The sequence below is a fragment of the Rosa rugosa genome, chromosome 1 (genome assembly GCF_958449725.1).
Source record: "Rosa rugosa chromosome 1, drRosRugo1.1, whole genome shotgun sequence".
Taxonomy (NCBI): domain Eukaryota; kingdom Viridiplantae; phylum Streptophyta; class Magnoliopsida; order Rosales; family Rosaceae; genus Rosa; species Rosa rugosa.
In genome coordinates, this window is record NC_084820.1 from 30,041,124 (window position 1) to 30,067,338 (window position 26,215).

The following is a 26,215-nucleotide window of genomic DNA, read 5'->3' on the forward strand; positions in this document are numbered from 1 at the left end:
AAAGGATGTCCATGTGAAGTCTTTAGTAGACGGATCATCATATCATGACTAGGATGACATATCCTGTCGTGACAAAGCCAATATGTGTCTAAATCCAAGAGATATTCTCTCATGTTGTGACAAAGCCAATACGTGACATATCCTGTCGTGACAAAGCCAATATGTGTCTAAAATCCACTAGAGAGACACATAAACTTCTCTAAGATGCGCCTTTGTTCGCAATCATTAGAGGCATTGCAAAGGAACTCATTTCCGTTCTCTACATGCGTTTTCGCATGGAATCCGTTGGCTATTCATAAGTGCGATTTGCCCTATGAGCTTAGACAGTTTCTGTGACAGTAATTAATCAAGGTGCCATTTGGCAAGAGGAACTTGCGCTATTCCATGTCCTTGAATTAATACTGATGGCCCAGCCATCGTAGTCACAAAGTAATATGCTCAGAATCAAAATGGAGTCATAATGAAAAGAACTCGAAATTTTATTCATAAGCCAACGGAATACATCATTGTCTCTTAACGATTAGGAGAATCTAATCCAAATGCTAGCTAATGCAAAACAAAGGTAGTCGTTTGACTTCTGTCGGTAACTCCAAAATAAATATGACTAGGTGAGTATAGAGATGTCGGTGGAGCAAAGCTCGCTTAAGTACCACTTATCTCAAAACCTTCCTAGACATCATACTCATTTTGGATGAGCCTATGTGAAGAAAAACTAAACCAATGGCATTTACTACAAGGATTAAATTCTGCTTACTACCTTGTACTTTCAAGGGTTCATTAGTTCAGTCCCTGCACTTCTAATTTAATCAGAAAAATCCTTGCACTCTTCAATTTCATCAAATCGATCCAATCCGTCACTATTCCGTCAATTTTCGCTATTAAAATGCTGACGTGGGACCTTCTCACAAGAAAAATTTTCAAACTACCCATCGCAAGGCAGCCCGCCGACGCGTCAATGTTGTGAATGCAGATGGGTAGTTTGGAAATTTTCCCTGAAAATTGACGGAGTGGTGACGGATTGGATCGATCTGATGAAATTGGAGAGTGCAAGGACTTTTCTTATTAAATTAGAAGTGCAGGGACTGAACTGATGAACCCTTGAAAGTACAGGGTAGTAAGCAGAATTTAGACCTTACTACAAAGTATATGGCAATTGCCTATTACATCTCTTAGAAAAATAAAGACTTAAACGGAATTGGCGATCTATTGATCCCAGCCAGATTTTTGTAGTCTTCAACCCTTCACTCTAGATCATCTTCTTGATCTTCTTGTTCCACATAGTGAGCTTCTCTTGCTTCACAATATGCTTTGTAGGCGGTGACAATTTCTTCACGAGCTCTACAAATGTGTGCCTAATGACCGGATACTCCATATCGAGAACATATATCAATGACCGGATACTGCACATCGAGAACATACATCTCTTTGCTCAGACTCCATTGATTGAGGCACTTTGAAAGCGTCATTTAGATAACTCTTAATGTTGGTGGCGCCACCAACATGGCCAGAAGCGTCGTTGCCTCCCTCTCTCTTTCCACGTTGACCTCTTCGGTTCCATGTTTGCCTATGTTGGCAGATACCTTCCACGGTAGAGCGATTATATGGACCAGAACATCTAGAAGTATCCCTAAGATTAGGGTTTCACTCTTGGAGCTCTCTCTTAGGGGCGCGACTATAATTAGATTCCGGAATATGCTCTGTTTCCACGGATCTCGAATTATAGTTCTTCATAAGGATGTTGTCATGCTTTTCAGCGACATTCATAGCTCCAACAAGCTCATGAAACCTTGTGATCCGTCTTGCAGTAACATCGATTCAATAGTTCTTAGCAACCATCAAAGCAGAGACGGGGAAGGTAGAGAGAGTCTTCTTAATCAACATCGCATCTGTGATATCTTTACCACAAAATTCCATTAAGGATTTAATGCAAAGTGCTTCAGAGTTGTAGTCAAGAACTGACTTGAAATCACATAAGCGGAGGCTATGTCATCTCACTTCTAGGTCAGGAAGCAGAGAGTCACGGACGTTGCCAAATCTTTCTTCGAGTGAGACCCACAGCCTTCTGGGGTCTTTTTCATTCATACACTCGTACTGGAGCGAATCATCCATATGACGAGTCATTAGGATGATGGCTTTCGCCTTATTTGCCTCTAAGGCTGCTCTATTTGCTTCAAAAGCTTGAGCTTGCTCAACAGTTAGCATGTCCTGGCTAGGCTCGAGAATCGTATCCAGGATTCCATCGGCCTTGAGATGCTGGCAGACATCACGAATCCACCTGTGATATCCAGAGCCAGTTGTTCCCAATGGAGCAAAGTCCAATTTGTTCAGGTTACTCATCCTGAAAGAGAATAAGAAAAAGGGTTAGTTTCGGAGCGGAAAAAGCTACCACGAAAACATATAAAATTTCTAAGCGTAATCGCTCCCAAGAAATTAGGAATTTTTTAGCGTAATCGCTTCCAAGAAATTCAATTCCAAGAGGTATTGGATTAGATCAAAACAATGACGTAAGTGGTCGATCATAAATTCTCTACAAACTCTAAGTTTGGAGATCTCAACAAGCTCCAAGCTTGGAGTGAGCACGAACCCCCACAGTTTGGCTTAATTAGATCTCCCCTATGATGAAGAAAGAGGGGTAGAAGAAGGGAGTTTGTAAGTCCCCGAGAAAAAGAAGAGAAAATGAATAAAAACTCAAAAACGGGAACTTTTAGTAAATATTACCTCGAAATAGGTCGCCGGAAAGTTGACCGGAGTTGATCAGCGTTGACCGATGCTGACGTGGTGCGGGGTCCGCTGCTGACGTGGTAGTGGGGTCCGTGCTGACGTGGCAGTGGGGTCCGGTTAATGGCGTGGTAGTGGGGTCTGGTGCTGACGTGATAGGGGGTCTGGTGCTGCTCTGGAAGTAGGGTCCGGTTGCTGACATAGCAGTGGGGTCCGATGCTGACGTGGCAGTAGGTCCCTATGATGACGTGGCAATGGGCCTCTGGGCTTGGCCTTCTGGGTTGCCTTCTTTTCCTTTTTTTTTTTTTTCTTTCTTTTGCTGGTTTTTTTGCAGGCCAGTTCAGTAGCTTTTAGACCGGTTTTTAGAGTTTTGTTTCCTATGCCTAGATCCTGGGATCGAGGCGCTGCTGGTGGCAAAATTTGGTAGCAATCGGAGGTCCGGAAGGTGGTGAACCGGTGCAGGGATCCCTTTTTTTCTTCTTGGAGGGCTGGTTCAATACTTCTGGTGGCCAGTTCGGTGGTTTTCTAGCCGGTTTTGGTGGTTCCGCCGCCGGTTCTGGAATCCTGGGGTGGAGGGCTTCAATATGTGCGGCGGGGGTCGAAAGGGTTTCAAGGTTTTGTATTCGGATTTAGGGTTTTGGCTATTAGGTTTTAGGGTTAGGGCTTCGTGCTGATAACGTGTTTAAGGAAAACAAAAATTGGGAGGGAATCTTAACATTGATAATAGGGGTCTCTTTATATAGAGGATTACAAGACATAGAATCAGAGTCGTACAAGGAAAGATAATCGTACAATTAATCGGATATCTATGAATATCTCCGAGAATATCTCTAATTCAAATCCTATTACAACTAGGTCAAGTAACCTAGAGTTTGGGCCAGACACATGCATATTCTGGATTTACTTGAACAATTTGATATTATATATTGCATTTATTCAAAAATAACTAATACATAATGTAGAAATTAAGACAAAATGGTAAATGAATAAAAAAAATGAGGTTTTCCAAAAACAAAAACAAAAAAAGAAAAAGAAAAAGAAAAAGAAAAAGAAAAAGAAAGGTGAAGATCACATTTTTGTAAACTATATTCAAACGTATTAAGGTTTGTTCAAGCTCAAGAAACTTAAAAGCAGAAAATTCTTATACAGAAAAAGAATAGTCCTAGCCACCATCACAACATGAGAGGAGGGTACTTCTCTTCTTTTCGTTTTGTTAAATTTTCTTTTTGTTTGAGTCTCTTGTGGTGAATATCGATGACTTCAGACTATGAAAAAGATAAGAAGGTTATTGATAATGTAAATGAATATCAATAAATGTTTATAACTTTTGTCAATATCATAGTTAGTTAATTTGTGAATTATTTGCGTATATGTACAAATTTTTGAAAAAAAAAATTAATTTCCATACACAACTCAAAGATTCATAATTTTTTTTGTTAGTCGAATTATTCCCGAATTTTTCAATTGAAAAAAAAAAGTCAAATTATAAAAAAGAAAATAGTTTTTAATTTTTTATGAAAATTTTCAAGATTAGTGGCCCGACATGGGCCCATTATGAATTTCAATACCTCATCTATCAAAGTACTATCACATAGGTACTTGATGTTACTATGCCAACCCACTATAGATACATGTCATTAATGACAACATTACTTTCTATACAATCTGGTATACTTTAAAGGGTAAATTAGTCTCATCAAGTTTTTTCGTTCATCAACCATTGTGCTGACCTAGAAAAAAAGAAATGAAATGAAAAAAAAAAAAAGTACAACTGAAATTCATCTAAAAACTTGGACGAAGAACTAGATAATTCGTAATAACAACTATTATGTAAATTTTTTCCGTTCTGTTTTGACAATCTAAATAATTCATAACTACCAAGAAGTAAACAAATACTATACTTCCTAACAATTTTGTGATTTTAGAGCGACGTCAAATAGACAATATGTGAGGGTTTTTTTTTTAATTGAGCAAAGATTAGGCCAAAATCAACCTAATTATTTGATTAATGGGAGAATTATGTGCATGACTAAGATGATTCCCATAGTAAGCAAAGTAAAGGCTTGACAGCATGTAGCATGGTGTGGGAGTTAGAAACACATTGCGGTGAGAGAATAAGAGGGATTTTTGGATGAGGTTTATGAGAAATCTAACATTTGGAAGAATCTGGGAATTGGATAAGAATTGGGTTTATGCTTGATGCTTTAAGTGTTTATGGGTATTGTTAAATATCGTTTTTATTGTAGGATTTTCTCTTTTATAGGCTCCATTGGAGGGGCTCTTGATGATCCAAAACATATGAAATTCTGAGTAAAACAGGGTAGTCTTCTCAATCTATACATAATCTATGCCCTAAATTTAAGGAAAGATATGCTTTCTTGGGATATGAGGATTGGGGAGAATGCAAGGTTGCTACAACGGTCGACACTCCATGTTGTATAAGCATCTGCAGTGATGGGAAACAAGGAACAAGGCGGATTAGGTGGGCGAGGAGAATTGAAAACTGCACACTCATCATTGAAGGAAGAAAGACACTTCCCTTAAATGGTCACAGGGTTTCTCTTTCAATGACTAGCAAGGGAATCACTCATACTTGGGGATTTTGCCTAACTCTATGTATTAGGTTTTTTGGGGGGAGGAATGTGAGACTAGAATGAAGAAGAAGAAAAGGAAAGTTGGACTTTCTAATATGGGCTTCAGATATTAAAGAAGAGGCTGGCTCAATTCTCATGTTCACCATTTCATCTTTCATTTAAATTAGGGATCTTGACCAAATACACCAAAATTGGACCAAATTTATCTCACTTACCCTAGCAAAAGATTTTTATTCACATCAACCCAATTTAGAGTATAATGACAACCTACCCTCAGCCTAATTAAACAACTACATCAAATGCCACCCACTCTCTCACACGATCTGCCCAGATTCTCTCTCTCTCTCTCTCTCTCTCTCAGCTCAAAAAGACGGCACCGGAACGGCTGTAGAAGCTGCTGCCGTGGGAGAAGAAGATGGACACCTCCACCATGCTCGAGGTGGCATACCGCTAAGTTCGATTCTTCCAGCCTCAGGTCGCCGCCCTCCATGCCATGCCCATCGTCGCCTCCGACTCCGCCAGCTCCCTGCCTGTCCTGAAACGCCGCATCGACGACACCAGTGATGTGGAGGTGCAGTCCAAGCTGAGTCGGAGCCAGCTGTTGCAGGTGGCGGTGAACTCGCCGGTGGTGCAGATGAGGATGTCAGATCTCGGTGGAGCAGCTGGCTTTGCTGAACATGAATAGCGTCATTAGGTCTGCCATGGTCTCTGCTTCAGGCCATTACTATCCTGCTACAGAGGCTGAGCTTGGATCCCTCAGCTGCACCCAACGTCCGATCGGTGCAAAGGATTTCTCGGTTTGCTCCGATATGGTACCCAGAGTTTTTCTCTGGGTGGCCAAATGATTTTTTTTTTAGTAAAGTGTGGGTAGAAAGAAAAAAGAAAAAGTTTTATTCAATTTGTTCTTATTCTACACATGCACAGCTTTGAAAAGAATTTCATCATCTAATTTGATCTTGTTTACTTTATACAATCTGTTCTTTTCTTCTTCTTTTTTTGGCACAATGGGGGAAGAAGGTCTGGAAAGAAAGAAAAATGAAGAAAAAAATTCTATTGGGTGGCAATAGACGTTTTCAAATTGATATAATCTCTTCATTTTTTTCTTTAATCAAAGTTTTATTTGTCTAATTTTAGGAAGATTAGTTCCCATTCCAACTATCGAAAGTTCTATTGGGGGGCAATAAACCTCTATTAAACGTCTATTGGGGGGCAATAGAGGTTTATTGCCCCTCTATTGGGAGGCAATAGACGTCTATTGGAGGTCAATAGACTATTGGGGCAATAGGCTTCTATTGGGCGGCGGCAATAGATGTCTATTGGGAGCAATAGACGTCTATTGGGGGCAATAAACATTTCCGGAGGCCTATGAAATCTCCGCCGACCTATTTGGGAACCTCCGGTGAGGTCTTCAGAAAAGTCCAGTGGGCGGCGGCCGATGACCGAAATCCGGCAACCGGTGACTGGAATCCGGCGACCGGTGATCGGAATCGGCCGACTTGTGATGGGGCTCCGGTGAAGTCTCCTATGGTTTCTCTCTCTTATATTTTTTCTCTCTTTCTAACTAATACACGGGTGAGGGTAAAATGGTATTAAAGAAAAAAAAAACAAAAAAAAAACTTTATGGGGTATTAGGGAAGACTTCCTTAGAGTGTTTTGGGTAAGGGGGAATTAAAAAAGGACTAATTTCAGTTTACCCCCCTAAGGTTAGGGGTCGTCATCATGTTATTCCCTCGAGTTTCAATTTAATCAGTAACACCCTTGTACTCTCCAAATTCATCAGCCTTGTCCAATTTCTACTATTCCGTCTAATTTGGCTGTAAATCTGTTATGTGGGCCCCACGTAGGGGGTAAAATGGTAATTTTGAGCTCCAAATTATAAAAAAATATATAAAATATATGTTTTTCCCTTTTTTTTTTTTTTTTTTTTTCTGTTTCTTCGCTTATTATTATTATTATTTTTAAATTTTGTCTTCAACCTATACACCATAAGTTATAATAGGTTTATAAAAACAAAAACAAAAATACTCTAGGTGTTTCTTTTTATTTTTTTATTTTTATAAATTTTGTCTTCAATCTATACACCACAAGTTATAATAGGTTTATAAAAACAAAAAAAAAATACTCTAGGTGGTTAAAAAGTCGCTCGCTGGTCTACGATATTTGTGATATATCTCCGATAAAGTGAAAAATTTTAGGATATATTTGTAAAATATATCTATAAAATATAATAGGTTTATAAAGTGAAGAATAATAGGATATATCCCCAATAAAGTGAAGAAATATTTGTAAAATATGATTAAAAAAATAAATACATATATTTCTTCACTTTATTGGGGATATATCCTAAAATTCTTCGCTCGCATTCTTCGATATTTGTGGAAACTATTATATTTTACAGATATATTCTAAAATTCTTCGCTTTATCGGAGATATATCACAAATATCGTAGACCAGCGAGCGGCTTTTTAACCACTTAGAGTATTTTTTTTGTTTTTATAAACCTATTATAACTTGTGGTGTATAGGTTGAAGACAAAATAATAAAAAATAATAATAATAATAATAATAATAAGCGAAGAAAAAGAAAAAGAAAAAAACAAGAAAAAAAAATTTTAATGAAAAAAAATACAGAAAAAAAATGCAAAAAAAAAAAAGAAAAAAAAATCTTTTTTTTTTTAGTTTTTTTTTTGTCTTGAAATTACCATTTTAGCCTTCAAAAGTCATACTTAACGGTCCAAATTGGACGGAATAGTAAAAATTGGACACGGCTGATGAATTTGGAGAGTACAAGGGTGTTACTGATTAAATTGAAACTCGAGGGACTAACATGATGACGACCCCTAACCTCAGGGGGGTAAACTGAAATTAGTCCATTAAAAAAACTTAATGAAGTAAGTGAGAAAAAAATCTCTAGAAAATGGGTAAATGGACAAAAACCCTTTAAATTATTGGGCTTGAATTTGGGTCTGAGACCAAAATCGACAATGACGTTAAATAAAAACGAGCATTATGTATTTATGTTACCTTTTTTTTTCTTTTTAAAAGATGATCAAAGGATCTCGAACCCATGACTTCATCATTAGGTAGTAGGTTTATTTATGTTACCTTTCACACCACACCTATTTCTGTAAACCCTATGAGCGTGATTGTGGCTTGGATTGACGTAAGTGGATTACAATTTGACATGGTTAATTTAGTAATTAATAGTTTGCTTGTGTATTTCCTCATTGTGCTTCGAATGTGTGTCATGCTTTTTTTGGGTATCGAGTTATCAACACAATCTAAATAGCATTTCATAGAGGTCTGAATCTAAACTTTTCAGTTCCCAATACTCCGAGATGTTTTTTACATGCATGCATAACAATACTCGACTCTCAAATCATTAGCTACATTTGTGGTGAAGATATATACATAACTATTTATAAGTTTATAGATAAACATAGTGAAAATATGAGATATTCACAAAGAATGTAAATGTTTAACCCTCTGAATTGCCTGCTTAACCTTCATTGATGGCTCTTCATACAACATGGCAGGGTTGTCAAACGTAGACGCCAAACTTGGCTCTTTAAGAAAAGCACGAAATGAATCTGCAACGGAATATGAAAGAGAGTCGAGATTGTATCCTCCTTCTAAGAAAAACACGCATCGACCACCACAAATATCCTTGGCAAGTTGTTGAATACTAGATGCTAGCATGTAATATGTTCCAGTTGTAAATTGCAAACTTGCAAGTGGATCCAATGCATGCGCATCATACCTGAAATTTTTAGTTAAATGAATGTATATTAAAGATTGGCTATGTACAATCTCTCAAATATAAAATTCACATAATCCAAAGAATAGTTTCTCCATAGTTTACGAGAGTGATATAAATAAATTAAATCGTGAAGTCGATCAATTATACCTATATTGGTGTTTCATGGAATGAAATACTCACCCAGCAGAGACGAGAATAATATCTGGCTTAAACCTTTGAGCACATGGCACAATTACTTCATCAAACACAGTTCTCATGGCAGTATCACCTGAGCCACCTGGTAGAGGAAGATTTAGTGTCGTTCCTTCGCCATCTCCGCGACCTATCTCATCAAATTTTCCAGTACCAGGGTAACTCCCATCCTAAATCAAAAAATTGGTGCAGTAATATATACATCAATATTTTCCAATAAACATCAATAATGTATTCAAATGTATCTATAAACAACGAAAAAAAATGAGATATGTTAGAGGTAACTCAATCATTACTTCTGAATTAGTTAATTAGTTACAACTCGGTACTGTTTTTGTTTTCATGTTTGGCCAATTCCCTGATAACCTATATCGATGAAAAAACGCATTGTTTTGAGGAGACTATTTGATTCATCTCTTAATGCTACTCTTCCTCCAGAGGGCTCTTACAGTCTTATTAAGCTATGCCTTTGTGCTATGAATCCTTGTACGTAGGCACGCGTAGCCAATATTGTTAAGCCTGGTGGATTATCAAATCCTACTAGGTAAATGTGGCGGATCTGATATGTGCTTTTCTAAATGTATTAATGATAAACTTGATAAAGGATTTCACAATCCTTGATGACAATTATCAAATCATACTAGGCATTTAGGAAAAAGCTTACTGACTTCTGAGTTGAACACTAGGTACACAAACTTAGGATACAATTGAAGGCATTTAAGCAGCTTAATGAACCATAAATTTTGCTAATTTGGGAACAGGTGGAGGAAAAGATTGTGAAGGCTTATTTTCAGACTGATTCACCTGGAACGAGTACGCTGGCTGAATTATCGAGGTCAACCTGAAAAGATAGAAAGTCCTATGAAGAAGCCCTTGCATGATAAGATGATAAGACAAAGTCATCTGAGACCATCATTTCAAGGAACACCACCCCTAGCTCACTACTACATATCAACTGAGGAAGAATAAAAGCTCCACTTCCAGAGCAATAATTTTAAGCCCCAGTTCAGCACCCTCAGTACCTTGATCAATAGTGTTAATCCGCCCAGCTTCCTCTTCTATTTTGAATCCTTCTGCTGGTTTTGGCCATTGCCTCCTGAGGAAAGTACTCATTCTTGTCATAATGTGCGGTTAAAGGAGATCTTTAAGCATTGATCAGGTTCCTTCTAAACATACTGAATCTGCTACTTTGCAGCAATCCATTGGTAGTGATGCAAATGAACAAAAACAAAACTGGTCCTCAACTCGGAGGATACGGTTGACGGCTAATCATTAGGACTCTCCTATCCCCTCCTCAATGTTTTATCAATGACTAAAATCGTTTTTTGGAATGTGTGAGGAGCAGGTGGTAAGAAGTTCAGAAATGCTGTTTTTTGATCTAGTTAAAATGCCTTCAATTGTATCCTTACTCTTCGTGTACGTAGGGTTCAACTCAGAAGTCGGTAAGCTTTCTTTTAAATTTCAGTTCTTCGAATACAAAATTGTTGATGCTAATGGCTTTTCAGGGGGAATCTACAGGAAATAAAAAAACAAAAAAATCAACATTGATATTGTGGTTACAAACAAACTGTCAAACTCTCAATAAATCACTGCCAAGGGTTCTCATGGTACTTGGCTTTTCTCTCAATCAGAAGTTCTCTGTAGAATTACCTTGATGGTGCTGATCTTCCTTGGATGCTCATTGGTGATTTCAATGACCTGGTTTCAGTCTTGAGACAAGCAGTGGATATTTGGCAAGAAGGCTGAAAGTTTAAGAGATATGATTGAAAGAGATGCCATGATTAATTGACCTTTATTTGGATACCAAGTCTCTACTTTTACATGGACTAATAAGAGGATTAAAGACAGACTTGACAGAGGTTTGTGAAATAGTGAAGGCTTTCATTAGACACCCCCTGGGGATGAAGTCTGATCCCTGTACGTCCTCTACTGCTCCAAATGCTTTCTAATAACCTAAAAGTCGTGCTTCTCCATTCATATTTCAAGCATGTGGTTAGGTGATGATCTGTTTTCCAAACTCATAAGTAATACTTGGACTGTTGCTACAGGGATTTTAATGATAAGTCTACCCAGCTTTCCAGAGCTCTTTCTAAGTGGTTTCAAGATGTTTATGGAAAGATTTTCAGTAAACAAAGAAGATTTCTGGCAAGACTTGGTAGTATTTAGAAAAGGTTTGAAGAATCTTGAAGAAACCTTAACCAAGGAGTATGATCTTCTTTGTAATCAAGAAGCAATTTTGTGGCAACAAAAGTCAAGGGATAAATGGCTTAAGAATGCTGATCAAAACACTATTGTTTCACTTAACTACCATGATGAGGTGGAAAGAAGAACAAGATTGAAGGGATATATGATTGTAATCAAAAGCGGTGCACTAATCTTAATGACATGAAGGAAATTGCTGTTAGATTCTTTGGTCAGCTGTTCTCTGATGAGTGTAATTGACATATGAAATTCCAGATACCTCATCCTTTTCCCATCCTCAATCCTTTGGATGTGCAAAATCTGCAAAAGGAGGTAAGCCAACTTGCAGTTATGATGGCTATATCCAACACTGGAGGGCTCAAGTCTCCAGGACTTGATAGCTTTCCCGCCTTTCTTTACCAAAGCATTGGAATTTGTATGAAACTGAGATCGCTGAGATTGTAAAGTCTGCATTCAAATCAGGGATTTTTCATTCTGGTCTGAACCATACCATCATCACCCTGATTCCCGAAACTCAGAATCCTTATAATGTTACCCAATTTAGACCTATACGTCTTCAAACTACTTTCTAATCAGTCCTAATCAGGTTAGCTATGTTCCTGGTAGGCATGTTTCAGGTAATATAACGGTTGGGAAAGAGCTTCTCCAAAAATACAGTAATTTTTAAGGTGGCTAAAGGTTTGTTTGCCTGAAGATTGATCTGTCCAAAGCCTATGGTAGGCTGTAATGGTTCTTTATTAAGATGGTCATGAAGCCCAATTACCTCTCTCTATTAGAAAGCTTACTATGCACTTATCCCCTCCTCAAGTTCTCACATATGCTTATATGGTGATCTCTCTTAGGTCTTTTAAAGATCAAAGTGGTAATGGACAAGGGACAACCTTTCACCTTACATATTTGTTTTGTGTAAGAAGATTTCTCAAAGTTCAGAGCAAGCCTGTTATAGCTTCCCAATCTGGTCCAAAACTTCTCACTTGTTATTTTTTATATTAATGTGTTTATGTGTTCCAAGGTTTATCCGGCCAGGCTGTGAACTTTGATAAATCTCATCTTCTGTTCAACCGCCACCATATAGTATACCTGTTAGTATGTGGCTCTCATTTGACTATAATCCTGGTAACTAGCTTGAAATGTCTATCATTCACTCAAGAATCACCAAGCACACTCATTCTGGAATTTAGACAAAGTCCATCATAGGTTGGCCAGTTGGCTTCTCCCTTTTATGCCCTGCAAACTGCTAAATTGCACTGGCATAATAATCTAGATAAATAAATTGAAGTTTCCTTTGGTGTAAAAAGGAAATAGAAAGAAAGTCCACTTGGTCTAATGGGACATTGTCACCAACCTAAAGAGGCTGGTGGCTTAGGAATCAACAGAACTGGTGGTATGAATCAAGTGATGGTGGCTAAAGCTAGTTGGAGGCTTCAACATAATAATCAGGGTTTATGGTGTGCTATCATCAAAGAAAATTATCCACTAACCACAATATAATTTTATTAGTGAATTCAATTATAAAGCCTTTGTTAACGGTTCAAGTACCTTGGCTTAAATCTGGACGACTGGTGATGGATGAACTGTCAGATTTTGGGTTGACAATTGGCTCAATATTGGGGCTTTAATTAAGTTTGTAATTTATTACTTGAAGGGATATTTTCACACTACCATCAGCAATCTTTAACCATGAAGAAAGCTTCAAATCTAGACTAGCATAACAAGAACTTATGAATAAACTCGAACAGACAATGTACTGAAAATTGTTACTTACTTGGTGAGTTGAAAGGAAGAATATATCTGGATCCTCATAGAAAGCATCATTTGTCCCATTCCCGTGGTGAACATCAAAATCAATTATAAAGACACGCTTCAAGCCATGTGCACGCTGAGCATAACGAGCTGCAATAGCAATATTTCCAAACACACAAAACCCCATCGGACCCTTTGGAATTGCATGGTGTCCTGGAGGTCTTATTAAAGCAAAACCAGTAGGTGGATCCCTGCTGTTCTTTGACTCTGCTACCTGAGATAAGAAAAAGAATGTATTGGAAGAGACGAGATTTACACCATATAAAATTTTGATCTTTTTGAAGAAGAGTCTCACAATCAATTGAACTTCAATGCAAACGTATCACCCAAACAGTTCAGGACACATAATTAGCCTAGATTATCAGCAAGACACTGATTGAGAAATCACCACTGAATCAATTAAGGCAATTCCTGCTCCAGCTGCAATCATTGACTCCTGGAATGTCTACATTATTAACACCGCTGTTAGTAGAAGCGGAACTGAAAACAAACTATTTGATTGTTATGAAAGAATAGCTAACCAGTTTGCTTATACAATTAAACTTGGAAAAGAAAGCTGAAATGACTTACCTCAACAGTTGCATATGTTGGTCCAGAGCCTTCTATAAAAATAAGGCCGTCTTTTGAGGCTTGATCCATAGCCTAGAAATGGAAGGAGGGGGCAAATAAGATGACTAAAAACAAATATTAAATCTAAAGGAGCAAAGGGTGCCTCAAAATTGATGGTTTTAAAAATACATTCCCATACAACATATAAAATCATTACCAAAAAAAGAAAAAAAAAACATATATATATATATCCCTTTATAGTACTACCATTATGAGAAAAAACATATATTTCCAGTACCAATAGATGTCCAAGGCTGACAACGTCAGTAGGAAAAGTGAAGAGAAATAAACACCATATACAAGGAAAGAGTGGAGATGGTACAAAGACTTGAACTAAGTGATGCAGTCCAGCCTATAGCCAATTAAATTCTCAAGCTATACGAAATTTAATATTTCCAGTGCCCCCAGTATTGAAAACAAAAAATAGCAGCTGTGAAGAAAAGCTTCTTTGAGCCTTATATCTGCCAGTTCCCCAGCACATCATACAATCCTAATTTGTTGGTTAACTTAGAATCTACCTTTTCAAGGCCTGATACATATGATTGAGTATGAACACTTGTGATGTCATCCACTGATGCTGGCCTAAATTTTTGAAGTTCAATAACCTTCGAGCCACGGAACTGGGTTACAAAGAAAAGATGATTAAACAAACTGTAGTATATTTTACTACAAAGATATCTTTACAGAGAAATATAGTACAAAAGAATGAACCAGATGCCCAATTAAACAAATAGGAAGGTCTTACGGCAACAACACCCTTATCTACCACATAGCCGAATACAGAACAATACCCTAATGCTCCTATTTAACAGATGGAACATAGAAATATAAAACCATTTCATTTTCAATCAACATACAGAACTTCAATTGGAATGGCTGAGGAATGTATTACTACACATACGAGTGTGGCCCAAGTGATTGCATGCCGTTGATATCTATCCATAGTGGTAGTCAACCAACTATATCAAGAGCATAGTTCTAAAGTGTACATGGTCAGTCGGACCATATTGGCCTCAACATGCCTATGTGAGGATTATTGTCAAGGATTTTGAGGTCCTGTACTTGGGAGATCTGTTAACTAAAAGACTGGCAATGAATCTGGTGTGGAAGAAAACAAGGTTAAGTGGGCTAAAGTCCATTGCAATGAGAACAAATAATTGAACTCAACTCAGTACTTGAAACTTTTTTTTTTTTTTTTTTTCTGAGGAAAAGATGAAACTATCACTGATTAAGATTGGTAACAATCATGATAATGGCATCCTGAAAAAGATCATGAGCTGATTAAGAAACATTATACCATATATTCCTTGATTTTCCTTGTTAAATTGGAAAGGCAAGTAAAAAATGTATTATAGATTGAGATATTTCCATTTCATGAGATATATCTCACAGAGTGAGCGATACCTTTGGTGTGAGCTCCAATTTGTCAAGAGCCTGCACTATAGCAGGAACTCTAAAGTGAGATTCTGGATGAGCCTCCTGTTGGCAATAATAAGTTGAAACTAAAATTAAAGGCATATAGAAATATCACAGTTAACGATACAATGAAGAGAAACAGACTACTAAGTACCAAGCACGATAGCTAGCGACTCAACAGATTGATGGTGGATCATAGAACTTGTCATGAGATAATCTACTTCAAGGATACGTTGACAATTTTTTTAATACTGTAAGGCAAAACAACATTATTTGAAGAGTTTCCCACCAACTGACACCATTCTGCTGGGAATATGTAGGACTATTTTTGACATGCTTAAATCTCAGATAAAACATCCCTTCAAATGCCTCTATCTACAAGGCTTATACATGGATTGACTCTACATGAAGTATGATTAACCGAATAGTACAGCAATGATAATGGATACTACACTGATTTGTTTGTCTGGGTAAGTACTCAAGAGCGAAGGCCTAAGATCTTGAATGGGGAATGTTAAAGCTCTCAGCAATAGAATCAGCTGATAAGCCAGCACAAAAGCAGTTTAAAACAGGCTCAGCAGGAGAACAGATTGGTTGGTACTATTCAAGGCATTGCTCAGCAAGTCCAATTCATCATGCATGCCTATCTCATTCTAACCATGGCCCAGAAAGGACTTACATTTGATAGAATACGTAAACATTTCCAGCAGAGCAAGCCCAAAAGCTAAGGAAAAGGAAAGGTTCCCAACTAAAAAGATGAGTGTACCTGGTTATGACCCATGGCAGGAGCTACAGCATAAATTATACGTGCATCACTTGGTTTTGTATTAATGGGTATGTATGGACTTTCTCCATGGCCAGTACCATTTGAAAAAGAACTAGAAGCTTCTGTTGTTTTGGAGAAACATCCCCTTCCTCTTCGCAAATTCTTATACAAAATTCCATCTGTTGCAAATATTGCATCCAAGTGAAGTCTTTCAGGACTCCTCCAGTTGCAAAAACGCTGCCGTGCCAAAAACAACACATTCCCTAAAACCAGAACAGTTATCTTCAGAATATTTGCAGTATACAAACTGCTCCAATATATCAAACAGATTAAGAACTATTGCACCAAATGGCATACCATACATCTGAAACAGGACATTATTTGTATAAATTATGATTAAAAAAAGAAAAGAAAAGAAAAGAATATCTCAAGCAACATACATCAATGAGAAACCAAATTTGAGGAAGAACATCATTGTGACTAATAAATATATAGACGAAGCCTTGAAACCAATGAATTTCATGCTTGTGATCCGGAGGAGGCATATTGATTGATATTAAGATCTGTTCATAATTTAGCTTGTTATTAACTAGCTAGCCAGGCTCAAACTGAATTCCATGCCAACCGTTTTGCAGGCTAAACATGACCAATAACTTGATTACTGGTTCTAAACCTGTGTCAACGTGGCTCAGTTCCTATTCTATTGCAACTTAACTGCATAACTAGAACTACAGACTATAATTCTAAATTAAACATACTCACTGATAGGCACTTGAACTAAACCTACTTAGTAAGGAATGCATGAATTTCTTAGCTGTGGCAGTCTCCAAAACATTCTGGCAGCTTTCTTTAATTCATTTGAACATTCCTTTGAGAAATGACTTTTCAAGACAATTTCCAAATGTTAAAGCCATTGTTTTGTATACCAATTGAAGTTCCAAGCCAAGTAATTCAAATGTTTGTATCATGTATTTCCCTGTTTAGATTGGGAAAGATGTTCCATTTACTGGAGTTCCTTTTCCATCAATTACGCCTTTGATGAAGAGATATTTCATCTTGGGATCTTTTTACTAGCCCTAAGCCCTAAGCCCTAAGAAGATGAAGACTCGTGTTAAGAGGATCAAGATCTTAAGTTAATAATCAAGGGGCAAACATACAGACTTGTCTCATGAGTCATGATATGTGGCATTGCAAGCTTGCAACACCAAAACTGTTCCCCATCTATAACTTCAATTAGAGAGCAATGACCATAACCCATTATTTCAAAGTTACTATGTAAATACTACTTTACTTGAATGTGGAAGCAAAATGAGAGTAGCCAAACCAAAACCATGAAGAATCTTGACATCAATTTACAAAGCCTTGTACACTATTTCCAGACTCTGATGGGAAAACCTCACAAATTAATTCGATATAATTGATGAAGCATATAGACCAGATGAGCGGAAAAGTTATGATTCAGAGAGAGAGAGGTTTACCGGCCAAAGACGGCGAAGAAGGAACTGAAAGGAGGTCCATGAACACAGACTATTGGCCGGAGTGCAACACTTTTGCCGCGGGTAAAGGTAACAAGTAGTAGCAGAGGACGTTAAACGGCAGATGGCGGCAATATGAAACTTATGGCAAAGTCGAATTAAACCATTAGGATAGATATGGTAGGCCTCAATTCAATGGCATCTGTGGCCTAATCTCACCACGTGTCTATAATAGTTACTACCCAAGAAGCGAAGATCGAGTGGAGGAGGTTATCCACGGAGAAAACAAGCGTTTGCATATTTACATTGTTCACCAGCTCAATAATTAAGGCAAGAAATAAAATAATTGAAATTTAAAATTAATTCATTTAGATATTTATGGGTAATTGAGCATAATACTCTTGCTCAGTTGCTGAACCTAGTGAACATTATAAAAAAATGTTCAATATATGGTGTCACGTGTTTAGTTACTGAGTAGGGAAATTCTACTCAATTACTCTTTGTTTTAGGTCTAATAGTGAAAAAAAAAAAATTTAAGTTTGAGTTGTTTTATTTTCCACTTTTAGATCTTGATCGAATGGTACCATGGTAGTTGAGCATAATTTCCTTATTCAGTGTCAAGAAAGTGAACGTTATTGGTAATTAAATATGATTGTGGGGTACTCAACAAATTTGACTCACAATCATGACGATTAAACCTCGCCATGAATATACGAGTAAATATGACCATGAATACGATGATAATTACAATTTGTAAATGCTACAGTGATGACGGCTATTAAGCACGATAATGATGACGCCTATTAAGCGCGGCAATGATGACTATCATAAAGCTCGGAAATAAGTACAAGTATAAAGGCGGTAATAAATCACAACTTATGACCCAAGTCACCTCACACCTATAAGTAGGGGGCAAGACAACCAGGTATGATATCTCATTCTAGCTTGTTTTACTCCACTCAACTAAGAAATGTACTGGCTTAGGCATCAGAGGGTTTTCTGCAGGTATCCCCCTCCTCTTCAAGTCGACGGTCAAACTCCAAGTCAACACTCAAATGAAGCTTCTCGATCGTTCCTGGTCAACTCCCGCTCCAGTCCACATTCATTGGTGAGTCAAAATCATCTACGAAATTTTTTGTCACCAACAATGATTGCATAATTTTCCCTTCTCATATTTCTCAAGTGCTTTTATTAATTTGATATCTTGTTGTATAAGATCTCACATGGATCTTGTCTATGTTTAAGAATAATGAAATCAAAGAGAAAATTGGGAGAATAGTTGTGTCTTTCATTGATAATAGGAGCCTCTATATAGAGAGGATACAAGTACAAAACCATTGAGTACAAGTAATCCTATTCTAATTAAGATTAGGAATCTAGAACAATCTTCTCTTATTACAACAATAGAAAGTAATCCTAATTTGGTAAGACACACATAAATCGAATATCCTTAAACAGTTTGTAATTTCACTGCTTTTTTTTTTTTTTTTCAAAAAAGAGAAATAAAACTTCATTAAGAAGAAAAGAATAGTGCAACACAAGAGCCAACTCTAGGGCTCAACACAACAAACACAAATAGTACAGACAACAAGTACTTCAACCAGGCAAGCCTAATCAAAACACCCAAACTATAGATTAGAAGAGAAGAATGTCATAGGAATATTGCAGCCACAAGCTGTTGATACCCGAAAATGTAAACCTATTTTTGTGGAGAGTTCTAAGGACAAAGATTGGGCCTAGACTCGATCTAAGACCCATTGTATCGATATTAGGTCAACGAGTGAAGCCTAGAGTAATAAGAGTAATTATACACCTACTATGCCATCTTGTTCATGCCTAGCAAGCTAGGCTTATTGCAAAGTTTTTATTTAGAACCTAAGGGAGGCAAGCCAAGCCATTCCATGCCTAATAATAAGCAAGAGATATCACAAAGGCCAAGCCCCCTGTTAGAACTGGATGGAGAATACATACACTCAATATTATGGAAGAGAGAATATTTCATTACAATGCACACAAATGATTACATGCAACTCATGCAATATATAGGACACTAACAATAATTCTAGACTCTATAACGTCCATAACCGACGTCTAACTTATTGACTCATAACTCTATATCATAATCACCCATTACACCTTGAATGACCACCAACTTACATAACGGAAATACCCATTATTTCACACATTACACCCACTAACTCATGCATGTAACTCACACATTAAACCTTCTAATTAAACACCAAATAACAACTAATTAAAGACATGTTTATTTTCCAACATCCTCCCTTAAACATGACTTTTAGGTTTTGGACCGACTCTCAGTAAAGCTCTCAATTTGCTAAATGTCTTTATTTTAAAAGGTTTTGTGAAGATGTCGGCAATCTGGTTGGCTGACTTGACAAACTTGGGCTGAATCTCCTTCTTGCTCACAAATTCTTTGATTTTGTGATACCTTGTGTCAATGTGCTTGTTCTTTTCATGAAACATTGGATTCTTCGCCAAAGCTATTGCAGACTTGTTGTCAATGCAGACTTTAGTAGCTTCCTTTTGTGCCAAGTTAAGCTCTTTCAACAAATTTCTAAGCCAAATAGCATGACAAACACATGATGTTGCAGCAACATATTCTGCCTCATAAGTAGAAAGTGTCACAATTGGTTGCTTCTTTGAAGTCCATGTGAAAGCTGCATCTCCCATATAAAAAACAAATCTAGTTATACTCTTTCTATCATCAATATCTCTAGCCCAGTCACTATCACTATAACCCATAAGCTTCAAATCATTTGCTGGTGAATAAAGTAAACCAAAATCAAGTGTACCTTTGAGGGAACGAAGAATTCTTTTGGCTGTCTTCATGTGGGTGCTAGTTGTTAGCAGAGAGAGTAAAAACTTGCCGCATTTTTACCAAATCTACAGCTATTGTACACGTGTCCAGAAACTATATAAGTTGCTGTTGTAACCCTTTTCAATTCATTCGATCAATACAGTAGCATAGTCTCTCTATTTTCTCTACATTTTTTCTTCTTCTTCAAGCTTTCATGGTATCAAGAGCTCATGTTGATCGGTGACCTAGGGTTTAATCAACAAGATTTCAAGATCAGTATCATACTCGATTCAAGCCTTTCCGTATTCGATTAAGTTCTCTACCTACAAAGATTCAGATAAGTTTTACATTGAAGAAGAAGTTCGATTCTACTAGTTTTCGAAGATAATTGCTGAAATTTACTGTGATCTTTTAGCTTCGAAGCTTTGGTTTCATATATCCAGTGTTTGATTGTGCTTTTCCATCCTCTAGAAAAAAAAAAAAAAGTTGTTAATTCTTGAAGCTCTGTGAAATTTGGTGTTCTTGAGGTTACAAAACTCTAGATAATTCTGAAGCTCTCACCGCATCTGGTAGTGATTTGCAACTAATGGACTAAGATCTCTCACAATTATTTCGTCGAACATCTGGTGTGCATTTCAATCTTAGCTCAGTTGGACTACTTCTCGTTCTAACTTTTGAATTTGTCTCAATATAGAAGGTTCTTCGATCTGGAATGGTTCTTGAATCATGCTATATCAGTAATTCTATTTTAGACGAGTGGTTTTATATGCTGAACAAGTGATGATTGATCGAATTATGCTTATTCTCTATTGATTTGGACATATATGAAAGTAGATGATGAGATATTGTTGTGCTGTACGTTGTTAGAGTTTGCAATATCAGTAACATTAATACCACGAAAGGTGTAGCAAGTCGCATCCATTGATAGTTGAGCTTCTTGTCATCTACAAAATTCCATTGTTGGTTGCTATCTCTACACTGATTGTTTAGCATCCATTGCGATATTCTTGGTTGGTCTACTCTATTGGTCTGCAAGATTAATTGATAAATTTTGTTCGTTTCTTGAAGAAGCATTATAGAAAAGTTACAGAAGAACCACTATTGTTTAATGAAGATTCTTGATATGGAAGATTGTTGCTTGTTCATAGTTGATTGACAAGGGTTTCATGGATTTGCAATAGACTTGTCTAGAGTGTGTCTAAGAATTTCCAGGCTTTGGACTAAGGCTTTACTATTGTTTTTGTATTTCTACATTCAAGAAACTACATTTTTGCTTCAGTGCTACCCTGAATCATGTATAAGAACACTTTGCTACAGAATTATCTTCTCTCTAACTTCACCAATCTAATCAGAGTAAGCTTAGATGAGATGTTGGAATCAATGTTGGTGGGTTGTGACCTAATGGGATATATTGATGGGTCTGTCCCTTGTCCGCCACAATACAAAGTTGCACATGAGGTTGGTTTTACCCCAGAGCCAGAGCTTACACAAGAGTATAAGGATTGGAGGAAGAATGACTCTACCTTGATTGCTTTACTAGCTGCTACATTGTCATCTGATGCTCTTTCATTTACTGTTGGGAGTAAAACCTCAAAAGAAGTTTGGTTTTTGCTTGAGGAGAGATATGCTAAACTTTCAAAGTTAAAAGCTTTCGAGCTCCAGACCTCTATGCAGAAAATTCATAAAGGTAAAGATAGCATTGACAAGTATATGGAGCGGTTTAAAGCTATTCGGGATAAACTTTCATTAGCTAGAGTTTTCATTCCTGATGACGAAATGGTGAATTTGATCTTGGATGGGCTACCTACTGAATTCGCAACTATCAGATTGATCATTTGTACTAGAGAAATAGCTACATCTCTACCAGAACTTCGTACACTACTCTTAGATGTTGAAGCTGATCTTGATCAAGAACCAAAGATCATTGCCTCTGCTCCCACGACATCAAAAGCTACAAGGAACCAAGCCTCTCCACTTTCTGAATCTCATCATGGCAGTACACATACTCACGGATCCTACAACTTGCCTTTTACAGGACATTTTCATCAGAGGAATCAAGGCAGAGGCCTTTTTCACACAGTCGGTGACAGGTACTATCATAATGTTAATATGATCCCTGGAGTTTCAAGTGTCCATAACTATATTACTTCACCTACTGCCTCCACTACACACTTTGGATATGCCAAACCACAAAATACTATGATGTCAAGCTCTGGATTTGCTATTCCAAATATTCCTATAAATCATCAGCCTTCATATAATTCTGGTGTGCTTAGTCCTACTTCTGGTGCTCATTCCACACCTTTTAGTTTTTCCCATCTTAATGTACATAATGCATCCCCCACTATTGCTATTAGTCCTGTTACCCAAATTGGATATGTGCCTTCATCCACCACAATGACCTTCAATCCTGGATTTATAAATGCACCTGCCTTATCTCCCTCTATTGGATATCAATCTGCATTCAACGCCAATGCAATGATGAATAATGGTATGATGAGCAATGGTACCTATGTCTCTGAACCTGGATCTTGTGTGCCTCCAATTGCTTATTTGATTAACAGTGCATCAGTGTGTAATGCATCTCCAGTTGGCCATTTGTCTGCACCATACAGTAGTACCACACAGCAAAATGTTTATTGTTGTTTCTCTCAACCTATTGGTATCATTGTACAAAGTGAAGGACTGCAAAAAGGTATAATGGTCGACACCAACACCAGTAACAGGGCAACTCTCAGAATTTGAATAAGGGCTTCTCATCACGACGATATGGTAGCTTCTTACAAAATAACACAAGACAGTTTCAGATTGCCAGAAATTTCAAAGATCATAGAAACTCTGCACAAAGATGTTATCATAGAAACTCTCAGCCTCAGAATATTGCTTTGAGCTCATATGTGGAATGCCAAATATGCAGGAGGCTTGGACACATTGCCAAAATTTGCAGAGATAAACAGAAGTCAAATAACAACTCTCAGAATGCTCAACCACATCCCTGTACTTCCATGCCAATCATTCCTCCTGGTTGAAGAATCAAGTCTGATATCTTCACCAAAGGTCTGTGTTCTTCGCAGCATACTCACTCTTTGCAGCAGCTTGATGCTCCAAATCTCCCATCAAGCTGAGGAGGGGTGTTAACAGAGAGAGTAAAAACTTGCCGCATTTTTACCAAATCTACAGCTATTGTACACGTGTCCAGAAACTATATAAGCTGCTGTTGTAACCCTTTTCAATTCATTCGATCAATACAGTAGCATAGTCTCTCTATTTTCTCTGCATTTTTTCTTCTTCTTCAAGCTTTCACTAGTTGGCTCCTCCATGTAACGGCTAACAAGACTAACTCCATAAAGGATATCAGATCTAGTACTTGTTAGATATCTCAAACTTCCAACCAAACTCTTGAAAGTAGTTGAATTCACCTTCTCAGCAACATCATGCTTGGATAACTTCACTCCATACTCCACAAGTGTAATTGCAGGATTGCCCTTATCCATCTTGAATTTTTGGAGGATTTCTCTTGTATAGCCTTCTTGTGAAATGAAGATGCCTTCTTCCATTTGCTTCACTTCAATGTCAACATAGTATGACATGAGCCCAATATCGGTAATCTCGAATTCTCTAGTCATTGCTTTCATGAAATCTTAAAACATTCTTGGATTATTGCTTGTAAAAATTAAATCATCCACATACAAGCAAACCAACAACATATCAACATCATTGTTCACCTTCACATAAAAAGCATGTTCATGTGGACACTTCTTGAAACCATTATCTTGAAAATATTTGTCAATTATGCTATTCTATGCTGTTGGTGAAGCACTTTATCTTGACGCCCTTTCACCACAAACCCCATGGGTTGATCAATATACACGTCCTCTTCTAACATTCCATTCAAGAAAGCAGACTTCACATCCAATTGATAAATCTTCCATTTATTTTGCGTAGCCAAAGAAATAATCAATCTTATAGTTTCCAATCTAGCAACAAAAGCAAATACCTCATCATAGTCGATGTCGGGTCTTTGGTTGTAACCCTTGGCAACAAGCCTTGCTTTGTACCTCTCCACTTCTCCAATTGCATTCTTCTTAGCCTTATAGACCCATTTTACTTCAGTGGTCTTTTGGCCTTCTGGCAAGGCAGCAAACTCCCACGTATTACTCTTCTTGATTGCTTCAATCTCCTCATCCATTGCTTTCCTCCACTTCTTTTCTTGAACAACCGCTTCAAATCTTATTGGCTCACATTCAGCAAATAAGTAAAATAAACTAACATCATCAACCAGTAAAGTTACCTCATAGATTTCATTCAAGCTCTTCTTTCCTTGAGGTCATGTATTTGGTGGTGAATCATCTTGAATTGGTGATGGATGAGGAGTGCGTGGTTGTGATGAAGGAGGAGTTTGTTGTTCCTCTTCATGTCTTCGCGCCACTTCAACTTCTTCTTCTTCCCAAAAAGGAAAGAAATTGTAATATTTTTCTTGATTTTTCCAATTCCAGCTGCCTTCTTCATCAAACTCCACATCTCTGCTAACAACAACCTTGCCTTTGTTGGGGTTGTACAATTTGTAGCCTTTGGAGGAAGCATCATAGCCAATAAAAATAAACTTCTCACTTTTGTCATTCAATTTGGAACGCCTTTGGTCTAGTACATGAGTATATGCAATACTCCCAGATATTCTTAAATGGAACACACTGGGTTTTCTTCCACTCCATGCTTCTTGGGGTGTTTGATTCCACTAGCTTCTAGTAGGACACCAATTGGAAAGATAAACTGCACACTCCACAGTTTCAACCCAAAATTATTTTGGCATGCCCTTGCTCTTCATCATGCTTCGAACCATATTGAGAATTGATATATTTTTCTCTCCACTACGCCGTTTTGTTGAGGAGAGTATGGCACCGTTAAAAAATGTCGAATTCCATTGTCTTCACAAAATTTTTGGAATTCATTTGAAGTAAATTCTCCTCCTCTGTCAGATCTCAACGCCTTAATCTTGCAGCTACTCATATTTTCAACAATAGCCTTGAATTTTTTGAATGCACCAAACACCTCCGATTTCTCCTTTAAAGAATACACCCAAGTTTTTCTACTGAAATCATCAATAAATAGCAGAAAATAATTATTCTTACCAAAAGAACTTGGTTTGATTGGGCTGCAGACATCAGCATGAATAATCTCTAGTGGCTCTTTTGCTTTTGTAGTTGCCTCCTTAGGAAAACTTTTTCTTGAATGCTTTCCAAGAGGACACCCTTCACATAAGTGATTTGGAGAATGAATTGTTGGCAAGCCTTTCACCATTTTTTTCTTCCGTAACATAGACAAATCTTCAAAATTCACGTGCCTAAATCTCAAGTGCCAAAGCCAAGAAGAGTCTTTGACAGAAGCCTTTAGACACCTTGCCAATTTAGTTTGCAGTTTTAGCAAGAACCTTCTATTCTTTGTCATTGGAACTTTGACAATTAGCTTATTCCTCCGATCTCTAATTGAAAGACAAAAGTCTTTCAACAGAATGGTATATCTTTTCTCCAGAAGTTGACCCAGACTCAAAATATTGTTTTTCAATGAGGGCACATAATAAACATTTGAAATAAATTCTTGGCTGCCATCTTTCAAATAAATTAGGATTTTACCTCTCCCTTTAACAGCAACATGGGATTCATCTCCAAATGTGATCTTGCCATTGAATGATTTATCAAAATCCACGAACATGTCTCTGTCACCGGACATGTGATTGCTTGCTCCAGTGTCCAAATATCATAGCTTGTCATTCTGCTTTGTTTTTTGTTTTTTGTTTTTTTTCACATTGGAAGGCTAATAGCAAGGTTCCTTCCTCATCTACTTCTGCATAATTGCTCCTTAG

The 26,215-nt window shown here is 37.3% G+C and overlaps 1 protein-coding gene across 1 annotated transcript; it reads right to left on the reverse strand.

The window, feature by feature from the left end:
- Nucleotides 1-8,579: 8,579 nt before the first annotated feature.
- Nucleotides 8,580-17,710, reverse strand: LOC133724590 (histone deacetylase 14, chloroplastic). Its single transcript, XM_062151350.1, has 9 exons — nucleotides 17,538-17,710; nucleotides 16,060-16,322; nucleotides 15,282-15,356; nucleotides 14,396-14,497; nucleotides 13,839-13,910; nucleotides 13,657-13,713; nucleotides 13,231-13,482; nucleotides 9,252-9,433; nucleotides 8,580-9,071 (listed from the first exon to the last, which is right to left on the reverse strand). Exons 1-9 carry the CDS (start codon nucleotides 17,575-17,577, stop codon nucleotides 8,771-8,773), a joined length of 1,344 nt encoding a protein of 447 aa, XP_062007334.1. The 5' UTR covers nucleotides 17,578-17,710; the 3' UTR covers nucleotides 8,580-8,770.
- Between the last annotated feature and the right edge of the window lie 8,505 nt (nucleotides 17,711-26,215).